General features: G+C 41.6%; 1 protein-coding gene across 4 annotated transcripts; it reads left to right on the top strand.

Moving 5' to 3' along the window:
* The first annotated feature begins 1503 nt into the window (after nt 1-1503).
* Gm6710 (predicted gene 6710) lies at nt 1504-17799 on the top strand. 4 transcript variants are annotated; one of them, XM_030251929.1, is made up of 7 exons: nt 1509-1670; nt 5338-5392; nt 6697-6798; nt 10518-10644; nt 10846-10906; nt 12064-12665; nt 12834-17799. In XM_030251929.1, exons 4-7 carry the CDS (start codon nt 10611-10613, stop codon nt 13535-13537), a joined length of 1401 nt encoding a protein of 466 aa, XP_030107789.1. In that variant the 5' UTR covers nt 1509-1670; nt 5338-5392; nt 6697-6798; nt 10518-10610; the 3' UTR covers nt 13538-17799. The 4 variants fall into 4 exon arrangements, with proteins under 4 accessions (XP_030107788.1, XP_030107789.1, XP_030107787.1 ...); XM_030251927.1 differs by lacking the exon at nt 6697-6798; XM_030251928.1 differs by lacking the exons at nt 5338-5392; nt 6697-6798 and having other exon boundaries at nt 1504-1670.
* The last annotated feature ends 1984 nt before the right edge of the window (nt 17800-19783 follow it).

Consider the following 19783-nt stretch of genomic DNA (forward strand, 5'->3'; position numbering starts at 1 on the left):
CAGGCTTTAATCTCTTCTGACCACACCCATATTGCAAGCTCCCACTTTGGTGGAGTTCAAAATGAGTTCTCACCTTTCCCTTGATTTACAGCTAAGACCTTGTAATCCAAGAGGAACTTTCCAGATGCATTTATGTCCAACATTTTTATAATTTATGGATGATTCTGGATGACTATGAGGTAAGAATGCCCTTCAATATCTCAGCTTTTACATTTGATCATCTTCAGAAAAGAATTTAACTTAACATTCATAGGAGTAGGCAGATCTATGTGTAAATGTGTCTAGATTCCCTGAGTAAAATCTCAATGCTCCCACACTTGAAGAAAGGCGTTGCTTTGGAAATGGCTCCTGTGCTCTCCTTACCCATCACCGGAAAAATCTTTTGAAGCTGTTCTGTCTTGTCTGCTGTGCTAGGTATTCTTGTCAGTCAAATTGAACACATCTGGAATTAGCTGAAACAGAAAGAGTTGGGTACTGTGAGGGATTTTTCTTAATTGTAGTTTTCAATCTGGGAAAAGTATTTTTAATCTGGGTCTTTTGGGGTGATAAGATCCACCTTGGATCTAGGCAACAGTTTATGGTGACAGCCTACATATATAAAGGACATTGAAGATGGTAGCTCTATCTCTTTGCCTTAATGCCCTACCTCTTTCTAACAACTTTTTGTTGTTGTTGTTGTTGTTATTGTGTGTGTTTGTTTGTTTTTTTTGTTTTATTTTTGGCAGTAGTGCATAATTTTGAAAATTAAGGTATATAATGAAGACTAGTTGAGACGTCAAGCCACATGAACTGAACCACTATTGGAAATTTTAAATGTGTAGACAGCCATTTTTGGACTGGTTGAATGGCATCCTGTGAGTCATTCTAATAAATGCATTAACTATATAATAGAGATTCATTCTATCAGCTCTGTTCATCAGGAGAATCTTTGATAGCACAGCTGTGGGGTTTGTGGTTGTTGTTTCCTGCTTTGCTCTGAGGCTTGTCTCAGAAACACCAGTTGAACAGTCCTTGCAGTGTAGCTGAACCCAGCCTGAAGGCACCAAACAAATATTGCTTTCTAAAATCTTTCTTAATTGTTAATATTCTGGGCACATTTCCACATCTGGGACAGCTTTAACTCCATTGTAATCTGATTTATTGACTGTGAGAGCCATCCAACTTGAATCCAGGAGGAAGAAGTGGAAATATCTTCTGAGTGCTGTGATTGGAGCTTAAGCAAGCTCCAAATTTGCAAAGCAGGGAAGCATAGAGTTACTGCCCATAAGGGGGTAGAAGCAGGCAGTTGAATAGCAGGGATGTGAAGTCTTACATTCTCCCAGGGGCTTGATGGGAGGACAGACCGGTAAGCAATTGGATGAGAGGCACTTGTGCTAATGAACTTCAAATCTGCAGATCTGGAAAAGGTTTGGCCAAAGCTGGAACCTCTGTGCCCTGTCTCTTTAACATACTCTAACCCTAAGGGTGGTGCTCATGTCACTCAAGACTCAATAGCCAATCAGAGCCTCCACATGGACCAGCCAGTCAGAAGAGGAGGCGGCTCTTCCAGGTCAAGCTTGCAAGCTCCTTTCTGTAACTCAGCGGTCATGGGAGTTTCTGTGTGATGTGTTCTGCGTGACTCTACTGGGTGTTGTGAGAGAAGGTTAGTCAAGCTCAGAACTCCAAACATGGTAAGTGCCAGGTCATCTCCTGCGGTGCCGTCGGTGTGGGGAAAAGAGGGGAGTGGGAGAGAACTCGCTTCTGGCCAGAGATCCATTGCCCTGGGCAGGCAGGAGCGGGAGGACTGCAGGACGCTTTCCACATGGCCGCGGGTGGCTGTCTGGCCATGGGAAGGCACGGACCCAACTCGGTGGGTGGTGGAAAAGGGCAGCTCTAGGCACCAGGTTCCCAGCCTCCAGCATCCCACGCTGGATACCCCGGAAGTGCTTAGGACAGAATGGGGTCCCAGGGGTGGCACTGGCTTCGGGGCCAAAGGGAGGAGAAGTTGGGGGATAGGGGCCACTGAATGGTTCCCACGCGAGCGAGCGTCCTTGGTCAGGTCCGGGGCTGGAGTACTGGAGTACAGGATTGCCTTCTGGCGGGAGGTTTTCTTTTTAATTTTTGTTACTGTGTGAATTTGATTGCAGTTTGGCTGCAGGGCTTCCCAAGTATGAAGCAGAGATGGCTGCACTGGACATTGCCTGTATAATTTAATAATGCTCTTTAATTGCAAAGAAAGGCTCTGTGCCTTTAAAAAGGAAAATAAGTGGAGTCTGGAAAATTCTAGTGAATGCAAATTTCCCAGACTAGAGCTCTGTCTGCAACTGTGGCGGAATTGCTGAGCCAGGAAAGCTTCAGCTGTCTGAATCATTTGCTCTGTGATCTTACAGTGGAGGAGCTGCTGTTGTCCTAGTCCCAGCTGTGTTTTCCAGGCTAATGAGGGACTCTGTCCATGCCTCTCTATCAGGAACCCTAGTGGAAGGTAGCTTGGGGTTCTTTATGGGAGTCTCTTCAGAGCCATCTGTTGCAAACTGTGAAGAAGGCCAAAAGCCATGTCATGGTGATTGTAATTGTCTCCTTTGCCAGGCCAGGAGGAGCAAGTTTCCTGAGTTATCTGAGTCAGTTCTGCTATTTCCAAGGACTGTGGTTCTGTTGGTCCATGTGGTGATCATAGCAGAGGCCCTTTTCCTTTGACCCTTCCTGAGTGTGGATTAATGGGGATGAGGGAAGCTCAGTAGCCCTAGTAGCTTGTGGACTTGGGTACCAAAGGTTTTCCACGGAGATCTCTTGCCAGCCTTGGTGCGAGGGTTCCAGCAAATACAAAGGAATGCAGGCAGGGAGGGGAAGTTGCAAACCCACTTCTGCAGTGCCAGTCAACTCTACCTCCGTCTCTGCTGTGCCATGCAGTAATTCTGTGCCACCCTGCACTGAGTAGGGTCCCCAAGTGCACTGGGGGCTTGGTCAGTAATGTTTTTTTTTAGATACTTGGCAGTTCCCTTGTGCAGGGTTGTTTTATTAGACTTCTCCTGAATTTGTCCCAGTGTATTCTAGCTTCTGCAAACTTCATAGAGGTCTCCATTTCTTTCCACTTATCCCTGTAAGTAGGATACAAGATGCTACTTTTTTTTTTTTTTTTTTGATTTTATTTTTGAGACAGGGTTTCTCTGTATAGCCCTGGCTGTCCTGGAACTCACTCTGTAGACCAGGCTGGCCTCGATCTCAGAAATCCGCCTGCCTCTGCCTCCCAAGTGCTGGGGTTAAAGGCGTGCCCCACCACGCCCGGGTGATGCTACTCTTAAAAAGTTTACTTGGCATAAGACATAGCTTGTGTAAGCTCTCCCCACTGCAGCTGTTGTAAATTCTACCTTCTACTTTTGCTATTTTTCTCATCTCCTGCGACCTCCAACTCAGGAACCCATCTCTGAGAAATGGCTTGCTATTTCAGGGCTCTGAGACACTTAATCAGTGATTCTGGGGGTCTTTGCTGTGTAAATCTCCTAGCAGTCTTAAGTAGGATTTGTAATCTCCAGTCCATATTAAAATTGTTCAAAATAACCTGGGGACTGAACAGGAAAGAAACTTATGGGTGAGAGCATGTGTGGAATCCAAAACCTGTTTTTGGCTGCCTGGTCTTTGAGCATTAGCCGCAGCTGAATCCATGCTGTCATTAAGACATTTTTCCTAATTAATATTTTAGTTGTATATGGAGAGATTTTTTCTGGGGTGACATGTCAGTTCTGGGAGAGCTGTCTCTTCTTCCCCATATAGAGATGTTTCTAAGACAAGCTATTTTGACTCAGGTAGCCTTGATCCTGGTCTGCTGCTACCCAGGACAATGGCCTTGCTTTCCTCTTGATATAAATTCCTAAATTCTTGAGTTAAAGAATGTAGCGGGCTGGTGAGATGGCTCAGTGGGAAAAGAGCACCCGACTGCTCTTCCGAAGGTCCGGAGTTCAAATCCCAGCAACCACATGGTGGCTCACAACCATCTGAAACAAGATCAAGACTCCTTCTTCTGGAGTGTCTGAAGACAGCTACAGTGTACTTACATATAATAAATAAAAAAATCTTTAAAAAAAAAAAAAAAAAAGAATGTAGCAAAAAAGTGTTTTATAATTGCTCATTTGAGTCATATAATGAACCCTCCATATCTTCCACCTTTAGATAAGAACGGGAGCAATGGTTTACTGTTATCTCTGTCAGGTGAAACAGGGCGGGAGATAGCTTGATCATAGATAAAACCATAAGAGAATCTGCTCCAGGTGTCACCATTCTAGAGAAGGATAAGAGTCAGGCAGGGTGAATAATTTTGTAATTTAACAGCATGTATTAAATAATGCATGATATTAAATAAAATTAGATTGGTGGGTGCTTAGTTTGTGCAGGTTAGCTTGAGCCAGTGATAATGAATTTCTGTTTTAGGATCTGTACTATATAGATAGAATGTATCAGAAATGTAAAACACATGCCATTAGCTGGAGCTGTGTGTGTCAGATTATAGATCTCAGTAGTTAACAAAGCACATAGGAACAAGGTCAAACACTATCTTATTAATGCCATTCCTTCTACCAAGAAAGGCCTGATCTTTTTCAAATCAGTACAGTGATATATTTTTCCCAATATAGGTGTGGGTTTGTTGTTGTTATGTTTGTTTTACCAACCCAGTGAGGACAATTGTTCTGATTAATGCACTGAGTGCTCCTCAGTGACATGTGTCCTGCTTTGCTCTGAGCTTTGTCTCATAGCCATTAGGTGGAAAGTACTTGCAATTTACCTGAACCCAGCCTGAAGCCACAAAACAAAGTTTGTGTCCAAAAAACCCTCTTCAGTTGCTAATATTCTGGCACTGACCACCTGTGGACAGTTTGGTAACTCCAGTGTCAGCTGATTAATGGGATATGCAAGCTATCCAGCTTGATTCCAGGAGGAAGAAGGGAAATTGCCTCCTGAGTCCTGTCATTGGAGCTCAGGCAAGCTCCAAAGCAGTGAACCCAGGGTCACTGACCAGAAAGGTGGAGAGGCAGGCAGGTAAGCAGCAGGGATCAGGAATCTTAGCCCCTCCCAAGGGCTTGGCGGGAGAACAGACAGGTAGGCTATTGGAGGAGACACATTGGTGCTACTGAACTGGAAATCTGCAGATATGGAAAAGGATTGGCCCAGGCTGGAAACACTATATTGTGTCCCTTCAGCAAACTCTAACCCTAAGGGTGTTGCTCATGTCACTCAAGATTCAATAGCCAATCAGAACCTCCACATGGAGCTGCCAGTTAGAAGAGGCGGTGACTTCCGGGTACCAAGCCTGCAAGTTTCTCTGTGTAACTCAGCTGATCTCAGTGTTTCTGTGTGATCTGTTCTTAGTGTCTTCGCTGGATGCTGTGAATTTAGCTCAAGCAAGCTCAGAACTTCACACATGGTAAGTGCAGTGTCATGTCCCACAAAGAGGAGGAGCTAGCATCTTAGCAAAGGATGCCTGTGTACTAGGTCTTCCCAGAGCCAGGATGGTAAGCATCAGCCAGACAGATGGGGCCACCTGTGAGGTCTTTTGTGGACCTAGTCTCTCCTTTTGGACCAGGCTGTGGCCTCTGAGTAACTTTATTATAAGACTGCACTGGAAAAAACCTTTGTGTCAGGGGCTTGTGTGTGGAAATACACTTGGCAGGTGAGAACCAGAGGAACAGCTTACTGTGTACACTGTCAGGTAAAACAGTGCTGACAAGAGCTAGGTCACAGACCAAAGGAAAGGGGAGTATGCTGCAGGGGCCACTGTTATGTAGAAGGGCCTGATTAGGGCAGTGAGAATGATTTTGTAATTTCACAGATTGTATTAATTATGCATGGACGTATATAAAACTAGATTCGTGGGTGTTTAATTTGGGCAGGTTAGCTTGAACCAGTGGGTAATGAATTCCCATTTTAGGATCTGTATTATGAGATATGTGCAATCCTTGGGTGACATATTTAAGTGAGCCCACAAATATTAAACACATGACATTATCTGTAGCTGTGTGTGTCACATTGTAGACATCAGTAGTTAACAAAGCACTTAGGGGCAAGGTCAAACACTATCTTATTAATGCCATTCCTTCTACCAAGAAGGGCCTGGTCTTTTTCAAATCAGAACAGTGATATATTTTACTAATATAGGTGTGGGTTTGTTGTTGTTATGTTTGTTTTACCAACCCAGTGAGGACAATTGTTCTGATTAATGCACTGAGTGCTCCTCAGTGACATGTGTCCTGCTTTGCTCTGAGCCTTGTCTCATAGCCATTAGGTAGAAAGTACTTGCAATTTACCTGAACCCAGCCTGAAGCCACAAAACAAAATCTTATATCCTAAAATCCCTCTTCAGTTGCTAATATTCTGGCACTGACCACCTGTGGACAGTTTGGTAACTCCAGTGTCAGCTGATTGATGGGGTATGCAAGCTACCCAGCTTGATTCCAGGAGGAAGAAGGGGAAATGCCTCCTGAGCGCTGGATTTGGAGCTCAGGCAAGCTCCAACCTTTCAAAGCAGTGAACCCAGGGTCACTGACCAGAAAGGTGGAGAGGCAGGCAGGTAAGCAGCAGGGATCAAGAATCTTAGCCCCTCAGAAGGGCTTGGCAGGGGATCAGACAGGTAGGCCATTGGAGGAGACACACTAGTGCTACTGAACTGGAAATCTGCAGATATGGAAAAGGATTGGCCCAGGCTCGAACCATTGTGCTGTGTCCCTACAGACACTCTGACCCTAAGCATGGTCCTCATGTCACTCAAGACTCAATGGCCAATCAAAACCTCCACATGGAGTTGCCAGGCAGAAGAGGAGGTGACTCTTCCAGGTACTAAGCCTGCAAGTTTCTCTGTGTAACTCAGCTGCTCTCAGATTTTCTGTGGAATCGGTTCTTATTATTTTTACTGAATGCTGTGAGGTTAGCTCAGGCAAGCTTAGAACTTCAGACATGGTAAGTGCAACTTCATCTCCAACGAAGTGGGGTGAGCAAGCATCTTAGCAAAGGATGCCTGTGTAATAGGTCTTCCCAGAGGCAGGATGGTAAGCCTCAGCCAGACAGATGGGGCCACCTGTGAGGTCCCTTGTGGACTTAGTCTCTCCTTTTGGACCAGGCTGTGGCCTCTGAGTAACTTTATTATAAGCCTGCATCTGGACAAAACCTTTGTGGCAGGGGCTTGTGTGTGGAAATACACTTGGCAGGATGAGAACCAGAGGAACAGCTTACTGTGTACACTGTCAGATAAAACAGTGCTGACAAGAGCTAGGTCACAGACCAGAGGGGGAGTATGCTGCAGGGGTCACTGTTATGGAGAAGGACCTGATTAGGGCAGTGAGAATAATTTGATAACTTCACAGATTATATTAATTTATGGATATAGTTTAGTAAAATCTGATTGGTGGGTGTTTAATTTGGGCAGGTTAGCTAGAACCAGTTAGTAATGAATTCCCATTTCAGGATCTGTATTAGATAAACATGTGCAATCCTTGGGTGACATATTTAAGTGAGCTCAAAAATGTAAAACACATGCCATTACTTGTAACTGTGTGTGTCACATTATAGGTCTCAGTAGTTAACAAAGCACATAGGGGCAAGGTCAAATGCTATCTTATTAATGACATTCCTTCTACCAGGAAGGGCCTGATCTTTTTCAAATCAGTACAGGAATATATTTTTTCAATTATATTGATCTTTTTAAATATTAAATTTTGGTATTACTTTTCTGAATTTCATTTTCATTATGCATAGGTGATTTGACGTCTTACGTGTTTCTATTCTCCAATATTTTCCCCAAATTAAGAATTTCATTCCTATTTTTAAAGAGATTTCACATCTGTATGTTTAGAGAAACATCTCCTGTAGCTCCTACTTTCTTTATGCCATGCAGTTAAGACTTGCTTTGAACTCCTAATCCTCCCTCTGCTGCCCAGGGCTTGGAAAACATTCCTACAACTGCTTTCAGGCTGGGTTCTGACTGATCAGTGAGACAAAAGACACCAGGGAATGAGTGTTGTCTAACCTCCCTGGGTTACAGGGTTACAAATTAGGGGATTACAAATAAAGAGGGACAGGTATAAGGTTGAGTTCACTGACCAACTTTGAAGCTGGTCTACTTGCAGCACAGAAAAGGAGGAGGAATAAGGTAGGTGAGGCCTTTCTGCTTTGGCAGTGGTTGACATTCACCGTGAGGAGTCAAGTAATCAATTTTACACAATCAGTAAAATTCCATACTGGTCATCTTCAGGCATTTTTCAGATTAGGGCAATGTCAAATGAGATCACAGGCCCTCGTTGTGACACCATATTGCTGGCATACCTCACCATCTACCCCAGCAGTAGGACTGCCAATCTCCCAGCTGCCATTCCTTATGCAATTCAATCATTTAGGAACTGGACTTTTCATCTATCATTAATCATCCTGATCTGACTCTTGCTTCTGCCCTCCTTCCTCTCTCCACAAGGTCCCAGGTCATGTCTACTCTATACTATCCCAGGTATAACTGGGTCTGGCTGTGTTCACTCTTTTGTGTATAATATACTTTCTCCTCCACCATACCTAGAAGCAGTGATGTCTTTACATTTTATTTCTTCATTTTCTTCCCTCTTTTTGCCCATTAAAAGTTTCTATCTTTAAAATTCATAGCCACTTTTACTTTTAATATTGTTAATGTATGAATTTGATCCCAGGTTGTCTGCAGGACCACCCCACTATGAAGAAGAGTTGGCTGCATGCATAATTGAATATACAAAGAAAGGACCCTAGGCCTTTTAAATGGAAAATACTTGGTCTGCAGGACTAGAATATTCTTTTCAATGTAAATTTTCCAGACTAGGGCTATGTCTGCTTGTAGGGTGTAACAGTTGAGCTTGGAAGGTTTCAGCTGTCTGAGTCTTTTGCTCTGTGATCCCACAGTAGAGGAGCCACTGTTGCCCTGAGGCCCCGCTGGCTTTTCCAAGCTAATGAGGGACTTTGGGCAGGACTAACAATCAGGAACACTAGGGGAAGGTAGCTTACAGGTTCTTTACAGGATTCTCCTCAGATGCATGTGTTACAAGCTGCCTGGAAGACTACAAGCCATCCCCTGGTTATTATAGTAATCTCCACTGAGAATACAGGAGGAGCAAGTCTGCAGAGCTATTTGAGTCTGATCTGCTGGTTCTAAATGGACTATGGGTCAGAGTGTGGTTCTGTTGGTCCATGTGGTGATCATAACAGAGCTCCTCGTCCTTTGACTCTTCCTAAGTGTGGATTTACAGGGCTCCCAGAGGCTCGGTAGCCCTGGGAGTGGCAAGGTATGAAACTTAAATGTCACTATGCAGTGTGTATATACAGGAATTGCCTTTGGTGTGTAGTAGGACAACATTGGAAAAGCAATGGTTTGATTTCTAGAATTCCTGACCCTTCTGTATTCAGTTTTGTGTGACTAGTTTTATAAATACTTTAGAAGTTAGTAGTAAAGAGCTGTCAGCGATCATCCTTCAGAAATATTTGATTAGATTCGTTTTACCTTTCTGTTAACTATTGTCAAAATGGCATGATTCACAGAACCTCAATTCTTGGTTACAAAAAAAGCTTCTGACATGCAGAAGTTTCTCAGGTGTTGATGGTGCTGGGTGGGTGGATAGGACAGATTGGAACATAATGCATATGGCAGGAAGCAGACATTAAATTATCATTCAGCATTGTTTTGTATACTTCGGTGGGGCTGGTTTAACATGAAATTACTAAGGGTCATAAACAGCTATTGAGCCATAGTCCAACTTTCTCATCATCAACAATTTCAATGAGAACTCTAGAGCATGGGGCCTCTCTGTTTGAAGACAGATCAGTAGTATCTGGAGGGTCAGATTTATAACAGTTTCAGGGTCACTTATTTATGTTATTTTTATCGGAGTCAGGAAATATGATTTTATTTCTATACACATACTAGCACAGGTAACATTGGTCAAGTTCACATTGTTCCTGGTGTAGTTGTATTAGTTATTGAAGAAAAGTTGAAAATTGGCCACATGGAAATGGGCAGAGGAAGCTTTCCCTGATATTGTGTTGCAGTTCTGTGGGCTACTGTGAGAATTATGTCTAGGATAACAGATAGTGGTCTTGGTCTTTAGACAGACTGCTTGTTCTTCGGGAGTACTGGCTATGGTTGAGAAGGGTGTGTCTGCCCATACTTGGGGGCTAAGACACAGACATGTGGCAAGAAAGGAAGGGGAGATGGAAAAGGTCTTTTGTATCTGCAGGTAGCATGGACAGGTGAGAGGAAACTGCAGTCCTAAGGGCACTCTTGCATATTGGGTCTCAGGGAACAAAAAATGGGTGAAGGTCTAGCAGCATTCTACATGGTTCCATGTATTAACATCTTAATACTAAGGCATCAGGTTCCCAGAGATCATTTATTTACTTAAGTTTTTGTTGTCCAACTGTGAAAGACTGGATAAAAAGTACTATGTGGGTGGGCAGGGCAGTCAGCGAATACTCATTTTGAAGTACACCTTTACACTGTTGTCTGTATCATATTTTTTTATATACACACGTATCGAATCTTTTAGGATTTAGTCACCTATGATGACGTGCAGGTGAACTTCACTCAGGATGAGTGGGCTTTGCTGGATCCTTCTCAGAAGAGTCTCTACAAAGATGTGATGCTAGAGACCTATAGGAATCTCACAGCTATAGGTAATATTATGATTTTTTTATTTACTTTATAACATGTATGCACAACTGTTTCTTTGTTATTGTTATTTGTTTTTATAATTTCAATTGAGAATGAGGAAGAATATGATGAATAAATCACTCATGGTTTTAAAGTTCAATGGAGTTAATAAATACTGTTTAATAGCCAATAATGTAACATACTTTCTCTGGTACTGGGTTTAGGTTACATTTGGGAAGAACATACGATTGAAGACCATTTTCAAACTTCTAGAAGTCATGGAAGGTAATTTTACTCTGCAAGCTGAGGAGAAAATGCCTATGAAGAAAGTTTAACTTGTGGTACAAGTAGTAAAGAAAACCAATAGGGTACAATAAGCACTGCTTTCAGTGATGGATGTTTACTGACTTTCATAAAAATCATATATGTTTATGGCAGATATGTAACTGTTGTTTGCAAGACATTCCATTAGGTCAAAGACAGAGAAATAATGGCTTAACACATATGTTACTGTTTAAATCAAGCCTAGTACAGCCATGCTATACAAGTGTGAGTGTCTTCAGTCTCATATCACTTAGCTATTGCAAAAGGAACACACAGTGATTAGGTGACAAGTATATGTCTAAAACCTAGTAATGAGCAAATAATCCATAGTATATCTGAGCTCAATGATATACTTGTAATAACATTGCTAAATTTAGTGAGATGAACAGTTCATAAGATTCAAAAATGGTTTTGTGGAAAAACCTTAATCTCTATACCACATCTCTGTGACAAAAAAAAGTCAGCTGTGAATGTAATGTGGAATTTTCACTTGTTATTCTTCTTTTGATGTGGATGTCATAGGTTACGATTGATACAAGCCTTGTGATCACTGGGGCATTGAAAGAAGCCACATACCTTTCACTTTTCCAGAACAATTAGAGGATATGCAGTATAACATATTTTGAACAACATACTAAATGTGCTATATTAGTTTATAAAAAATTTGTTTCCGAACATTCCTGGGGACATTTACCAACTCTAACTGCTGAAAATAGTAATGAGAATTAAGGCAGTAGAAATTTTTTTTTCTTTTGCATTTGTTCATATTCCAAATGTAGTATTACTCTCATGATAACAAAATTTGTGAATGCAATCATTGTGCAAACACTGTGAGTTCTTCCTGTTTTTTTTCAAATATGTGAGTAACATTTTATAGAAAAAGTATGTTATAAATGTGAGCCTGATAATCAATACTGTTCCCATTTCATATATCCTCGAAGATGTAAAACAATTCATAATTTATTAGAACTCCTTTGAATATAAACAAAGTAATATTATGTTAACATTAGATTGCTCTGTTCAATGAAACCAAAATTTAAAACAATTCATACAGATAAAAAGACTCATCAGTATAATCAGTGTAAGAAAGATTTCACGTGTGCAAATTTTATTTGCAGGCATGAAAGAAGTTGTTCTGCAGAGCAACCCTCTGAGTTTATTCAATGTGGTAAAGCCTTTGCATATGAGAGTGGTAGACAAAGGCATCAAATTAAACATAATGGAGAGAAACACCATGACTGTAACCAATGTGGTAAGGACTTTAGAACATGGAATGTCCTGCAAATACATAAGCGAACACATACAGGAGAGAAACCCTATGACTGTAAACAATGTGGTAAAGTCTTTGCAAGAAGCTGTCATCTCCAAATACATAATCGAACACATGCAGGAGAGAAACAGTATGAATGTAACCAATGTGGTAAAGCTTTGAAAAGAAGGAGTGACCTCCAAATCCATAAGCGAACACATACAGGAGAGAAACCCTATGAATGTAACCAATGTGGAAAAGCCTTTGCAAGTAGTGGTGACCTCCAACAACATAAACGAACACATACAGGAGAGAAACCCTATGAATGTAAACAATGTGGTAAAGCCTTTTCAGAATGCAGTCATCTCCGAATACATAAGCGAACACATACAGGAGAGAAACCCTATGAATGTAAACAATGTGGTAAAGCCTTTGCACATAGCAGTCATCTCCACAAACATGAGCGAACACATACAGGAGACAAACCCTATGAATGTAACCAATGTGGTAAAGCCTTTGCAGTAATCTATACTCTCCAAATGCATAAGCGAACACATACAGGAGACAAACCCTATGAATGTAACCAATGTGGTAAAGCCTTTGCAGTAATCTATACTCTCCAAATGCATAAGCGAACACATACAGGAGACAAACCCTATGAATGTAACCAATGTGGTAAAGCCTTTGCAGTAATCTATACTCTCCAAAGGCATAAGCAAACACATACAGGAGAGAAACCCTATAAATGTAAACAATGTGGTAAAGCCTTTACAAGAAGCTGTCATCTCCGAATACATAAGCGAACACATACAGGAGAGAAACCCTATGAATGTAACCAATGTGGAAAAGCCTTTGCAAGAAGTGGTGACCTCCAAAAACATAAACGAACACATACAGGAGAGAAACCCTATGAATGTAAACAATGTGGTAAAGCCTTTGCACATAGCAGTCATCTCCACAAACATGAGCGAACACATACAGGAGACAAACCCTATGAATGTAACCAATGTGGTAAAGCCTTTGCAGAAAGCAGTACTCTCCAAATCCATAACCGAACACATACAGGAGAGAAACCCTATGAATGTAACCAATGTGGTAAAGCTTTTATAACAAGGAGAGTCCTCCAAATACATAAGCGAACACATACCGGAGAGAAACCATATGAATGTAAACAATGTGGTAAAGCCTTCGCAAGCAGTAGTGACCTCCAAAAACATAAACGAACACATTCAGGAGCGAAACCCTATGAATGTAAACAATGTGGTAAAGCTTTTGCACAAAGCAGTCATCTCCGAATACATAAGCAAACACATACAGGAGAGAGACCCTATGAATGTAACTAGTATGGTAAAGCCTTTGCAGGAAGCAGTGTTCTCCAATGCCATAAAAGATAAATACAGGAGAGACACCATATGAATGTAACCAAGGTGGTAAACCCTTTGAAGGAAGCAGTGGTCTTGAATATCATAATCGAACACACACAGCTGAAAAACCCAGGAATGTAACCAATGTGGTAAAGTCTTTGCAGGAAGGAGTGACCTTTAAAGAGAAAAGACCATACAGGAGAGAAACTCTATGTAGGTATCTGATGTTATAAAGCCTTTGCAGCAAGCATTGATCTCCAAGTACATAAATGAACATATACCAGAGAGGAACCTTTTAAACGTAACCAATGTGGTAAAGCTTTTTCGAAAACCAATAGTCTTTACACACATAAAAGCACATATAGTTGAGAGAAATGCTTTGATTTTAACCAATGTGGTTAAACTTTTTCAAAAAGCAGTCATCAACAAAATCATGAAAGAGCACGTATAGGAGAGAGATTTTTGAATGTTAGCAATGGTGCTTTTATAGCTTTTTCACAAAGCAGTGGCCTCCAAATATATAAAGCAACACATACAGGAGAGAAACCCTATGAATATTGGCAATGTTTTAAAACACTTCTACATCACAATCATCTTCAAATCTGTAAGGAACATGAGGTTTTGAGAAATCCTCTGAATAACACCAATTAGGGAAAGCAATTGTACAAAAGAGTCATCTCCCAACACAAAAGTATACACACTAGATATAAACCCTATGAATATAGGCAATGTGGTAAACATTTTATAAGTCACAGTAGTCTCTAAGTAAATAAAAAGAGACACAGTTGAGAAAAACACTATGAAATGAACAAGTGAACAGAGCCTTGTGCATTAAAATCTTCAAATACATAAAAGAAGACATAGAGGTGAGAAATCCGATGTCTACAAGCCATGTGGTATTGCTTTCACTTGTCAGTCATATTCAAAGACACAAAAGAAAACAAAATGTAACAAAAGGCTGAGTGTGTTTAATATGGTGAAACTTTTTGAATATTTTAGAGTCTTCACAATGAAACAATTCATACTGCAAATAAATTTAGGAATATAATATGGTGAAACCTTTTCAGATTTCCCAAATCTTCATCATTATGAATGGGAAACCCATAAATGCATTCAATATGGGGAAGCCTTTAAACATTTCTAATTCTTTATAATCCTGAAAATAATCATACAAAGTTCAAGGGGATACAAGAAATGTTTCTTATTGTCTTGCTTGAGTTACAGTCCTGACATCCTTTGGTATGAATATCAATGTGGAAATTGTGAGTGGATGCCCTTTCCTCCCCAACTGCTTCTTGGTCATAATGTTTATGCAGGAATAGAAACCCTGACTAAGACAAATTGGTATCTGGAGTGGGGTATTCCTGTGTCAACCTGACCATGTTTTGGGAGGACTGTGGAAGGACTTTGGAACTTTGGGTTAGAAGATCCATTCTGTGTTAAGAACGCTGTGGGATGTTGTGTAGGAGCTTGGAAGATAATGTTGAGAACCGTGCAGAAGATGGAAGCCTGGCTTGTGAAATTTTAGAGGGAAAATGAAAGCCTCTTTTCAGGGCCATTGTTACTTTGTGAAGATTCTGTGGTTCTGGTTAACTGGGGCTGAAGAATCAGCTGTGATTAACAAGATACCAGAACTACTAGAGTGAAAACTTTGCATTACTGGGACTGTTGATGCTGGTTAGCAGGAGCTAAGAAATTAGCAGTGATTAAGAAGAAACCAGCATCATTGAAGTGGCATCATCTGTGAAGTGTTTTCTGAGAGCACAGAGGAAGTGTTCTAGAGATAATCAAGGTGGTACCTTGTGCTGTGGCTGGACTTGGTAGTGTGTGAGTCTTAACCTCGTGGTACTGGTTTTGAAGGCATGAAGGGATAATGCAGAGCAGCTAAGGCCCAGCACTTTGAGAGGTCATGGAAGGCAACTGGTGAAGGTGCAGACTCAGGTGAAATTGATGGCCCAGTACTGAAGAGATCATGCAGTGTGTTGGAGTTGACAGGTCCATGATTGACCACGAAGAACAGCAGCAGCAGTAAAGTACATGCATCTGGAGCATAGAGGACAAGTTGTGTGCTACAAAGGACAGGGTTGGAAAAGTGACCCAAGCCCTTGGTTCTTTTGGAGTTGTCCAAAAGATCGTGAGTTGGATCCCAGACATTGGACAGTTGGAGTTTAATTTTTACTTTTGATTGTGACTGTGCCCTGATGTTTTTCCCTCTTGAAGGAAACAAGTATTTTAGTGGATTCCATTGTAAAAGGCTTTGGATTTTGAAGGATATTGGATATTTTAAAAGCATTGAACTTTTAATATGTAAAGTCTGTGGGGCTTTCAAAGTTGTGTATATCTTGGGCATGAATAAGAAACTAAGAGTTGAGCATTACTAGTGATGTGTTTGCGTGTCAAATTGACAAGGTGTCAATTATACTGGCTAATTTTGTGTCAACTTGACACAAGCTGAAGTTATCACAGAGAAAGGAGCTTCAGTTGGGAAATGCCTCCATGAGATCCAGATGTAAGACATTTTCTCAATTAGTGATCAAGGGGAAAGGCCCCTTGTGGGTGGGACCATCTCTCTGCACTGGTAGTCTTGGGTTCTCTAAGACAGCAGTCTGAGCAAGCCAGGTGAAGCAAGCTAGTAAAGAAACATCCTTCTGTGGCCTCTGCATCAGTTCCTGCTTCTTGACCTGCTTGAGTTCCAGTCCCGACTTCCTTGGTGATGAACAGTAAGCAGTATGAAAGTGTAAGCCAAATAAACCCTTTCCTCCCCAACTTGCTTCTTGGTCATGATGTTTGTGTAGGAATAGAAACCATGAATAAGACAAGGGGTATAAGGTATGGATTGTAAAAAAAAGGTTAGACAATAAAGAAATGAAGAAATAAAATTAATTTTTTTTTAAAAAAGGAGGATCAGACAGAAACATTCCTTCCAAATTATACCTTTATTTTCACACCAATCAGGATTTAGGGATAGGGGCTTATGTAGTTTACAGTGTCATCTGTTATATATTATGGGTGTTATAGCTTAACTAATCATATGGATTTGTTCTTTGGTGGTAAAGTACAGGTCTTATGTTTTGAGGGGCACAATGAAAAGCAGAAAGCATTGTTAGAGACAGTCATTATGTTTTAAAAAGAAAATATGAGTAAAGTGAGGTTGGATCTCCACAATACCTAATCCTTGGAAACGAACTTAGTTTCACCATATGATTAAATTCAGGATAATAACAAAAAGGCAATACTTAGGGCCTGGTGTTTGGATTTGATTTGTTTTTCTGCTAATTCCCAATTGTGTATTGATTCTTATGCTACTCCTGTTAAATTCTTCCCAAATTTCATGATAATCCTGTACTGGGACACTGAGATTCCCTGCCCCAAGCTGATTATAAATGGGTAACAAAAGTGCCAGCAGCCAATGGCTAGGCAGGCAACAAAGGCAGAACTTTTGGATTCATGGCAAGGGAAACAAAGAGGATCTCCATGCCAGTAAAGGATTTGGATGCCAGCTTCAGAGCTGGGAAAGACTCAATACCAGCCACATAAAAGCTAGGAAAGAGTGACCCCAGTGTTCCCTCCTCTGATTGGTTCTGGAGAAGCAAAGATGGCCTCTAGATTTAGGAAATTAGGTGTATCACAGGGGAACCAATAGCAATGTGGATGTTTGGTAGTGTCCCAGCCAATGAGCTGATTTGGCATATTACATAATGCTGTTTGTCTTTCATTTCAGACTCCAAAGTACTTGTATGCTGAGCTAAGAACTTAAACAAGTGGCATTTTATAGTAGAGCAGAGTAACCAACTGAGTCTACAGAAGGCATCACACCTATAGGATGGAATGCAATATTAAAAACTAATTGGGGATTCTCAAATGAAAAACAAATGCTAAGATGTGAAATTAAGGGATGAGGAAAATTGGTTTCTTAGTGGATTCGCTTGTTTTGCTGAGCCATTTGAGTCCTCACTAGCTGTGCAGGTTCACAACTAAAACAAAAGTTGAGCTAAAATGGTATGCATAATTCTTGGATTTGTGGAATGAGCTGGGACTCAGAAAAATGTCCCAAGCTGATCCAGACGTCCTTGTTGGTCTGGATTTTCCATGAGCCCTCTTCCACCATGAGCCCTTCTAAAAGATTTCTGTCTGCCTCAAATAGTTTAAGCTTGGAGGTGCAGTACAAAGAGACAGGCTGCTCAGAAAGCAACAACAGAGGTAGATGGTAGAGGCTGCCCAGAGCTATAATCAGAAAAAAAGAATAGAGAGAAATCGATGAGATTTGTTTTAACTTCTTTTAAGGAAAAATGAGCAGGTGGTGATTGTGTAAGAGTGTTTGAGGCAATCTCTGTGAAGGGCCCTAATGTCTGCAGAGGATTCTTCACATGGCTGGCACCCTAGCACACCCAGGTCCTTGAGATCACTGGTAAGTGGAATGCAAGATAAGTTCCAAAAAATACAGAGGGTCTTGTAATAGTAGGAACAGGGACAAAGGACAGCAGCATGACCAGCGACTGAGGTTAACTTCTGGTTGGAGCCACCCTCTCCCACCCCCATGCAATCTTTGGCCAGATCTCAGCAGAGGGCCCAAAGGTCCCCAGAGGACTCTTTATGCTGAAGGCCCCCTAGCACACTCTGGTCCTTGAGATCACTGGTGAGTGGAATGCAACATCACTTCCAAAAAATCCAGTGGGTCTTGTGCTAGCAGCAACAGGGTCAAAGAACAAAGGCAGGCTCTAGCACATCCAGAATCTTGGGATCACTGAGAACTGTTTATGCAGGAGAGTAAGTGGGCAGCAGAAGTAACTAAGCTTCTTGAACAAGGTCCCTACAGGCCTTCATCCTCAGCCAGAAGACAGACCTAACACCCAGAACCCTAGACACTTTCCCTGCGAGAGGGGAGTCGGCCTCCAGGGAGGGCTCTGACCCCAGGAATCAGGAGGTGGATCTGAACTCCAGACTTCTGTGCACCTTCTCTGTTGGCACTTTCTCTTTATGTTACCTAGGTCACATTATATTTAGTGGATAGGATTATAGACAATTAAGACTGTAGTTAAGATTAAGGGAGAGTTTCCCTTAGAATTTAAGACATATTTCAAACAACCAGAATGGAGATTTTTTAATTATGTTTATTCTTTAATTATACTCCAGTCATTATCACCCCCCAATTCCAACCACTTACAGTTTCTCATCCCATATCCCGACCCCTCTGTACATCTCCATGAGGGTGTCCTCACACCCACAACCATTCAACAACATCCTGCCAGGCCTCCCCAATCCTTGGGACTTCAAGTCTCTCAAGGATTAGGTGTGTCTTCCCTCCCTGAGTCCGGGCCAGGCAGTCCTCCTCTGTATATATGTTGGGGACTTTGGACCAACAAGTGTATGCTGCCTGGTTGCTGGCTCAGAGTCTGAGAGATTTCCAAGGTCAAGGTTTCTTGAGACTGTTGGTCTTGTTGGGTTGTAAGACTCCCGGGAGCCTTAGCTTACTGGGGACCTGTGAGTGAACCATGTGGGGCTGGAATCAATGGAAAAAGCAAGAGGAATTTATTGTTCCACTAAACTGGGGTCATCCCAGACCCTAAGGAGAGGTGGTGACCCGCGTGCCTGTTCGGCGAGCTTTTATATGGTTGTCAGGGGCAAAATAGAGCAGTCAACCTATAATCAACCTGGCAGTGGTGGCATACACCTTACATTTAAAAGCTCATAGTGGATTGCCCAGACCCCTTAATGAGGGCAATGCTGCAGCAGGTTTGCATATCAGGCAGAGTATAGGCATTACACAGGAATAGTTCAGCCAAACACTCACTTTCTTTACATCATTAAAAAACAATAGGTTGAGACAACAATTTGGTATTTCTTGAGAATGTGCATGTCAAATTGTAAAGACTTTCATCAGTGTCCTCAATTTCTTCCTGTATCACACAAAGGTGTTAATCCTCTAGGAGTTAATCCTCTAGGACTGGTACCTACTCAGTTATGGCAAATAGACGTTACTTATATATCTGAATTTTAAAAATGTTAAACAATGTACATATGTGCTACATCCAATCCAGTAGTGAGAAGCGCGACAGGCCCCGAAAACCTGTGTGCTGTCCTGAGGCGAGAAGTTCACGGAAACTTAGTCTCCTGGAATCTTGCCATCACGTATAAAGAATGCTCCAATGTCCTTGCTTTAGTTGGTAAACGGATCTTGGGCTTTCCCTTAATGTTGCTTTATTATAAGTCCTCCTAAGGGGGCTG

The sequence above is a fragment of the Mus musculus genome, chromosome 2, assembly GCF_000001635.26.
Source record: "Mus musculus strain C57BL/6J chromosome 2, GRCm38.p6 C57BL/6J".
In the NCBI taxonomy this organism is placed as follows: Eukaryota; Metazoa; Chordata; class Mammalia; order Rodentia; family Muridae; genus Mus; species Mus musculus.

Excerpts from the sequence above, each read along its gene's own strand:
- Gm6710 (NM_001164689.1), top strand. Across the intron at positions 10,645-10,845 it reads TAGGAATCTCACAGCTATAG|GTTACATTTGGGAAGAACAT; the intron begins GTAATATTATGA and ends TACTGGGTTTAG. Across the intron at positions 10,907-12,063 it reads ACTTCTAGAAGTCATGGAAG|GCATGAAAGAAGTTGTTCTG; the intron begins GTAATTTTACTC and ends TTTTATTTGCAG.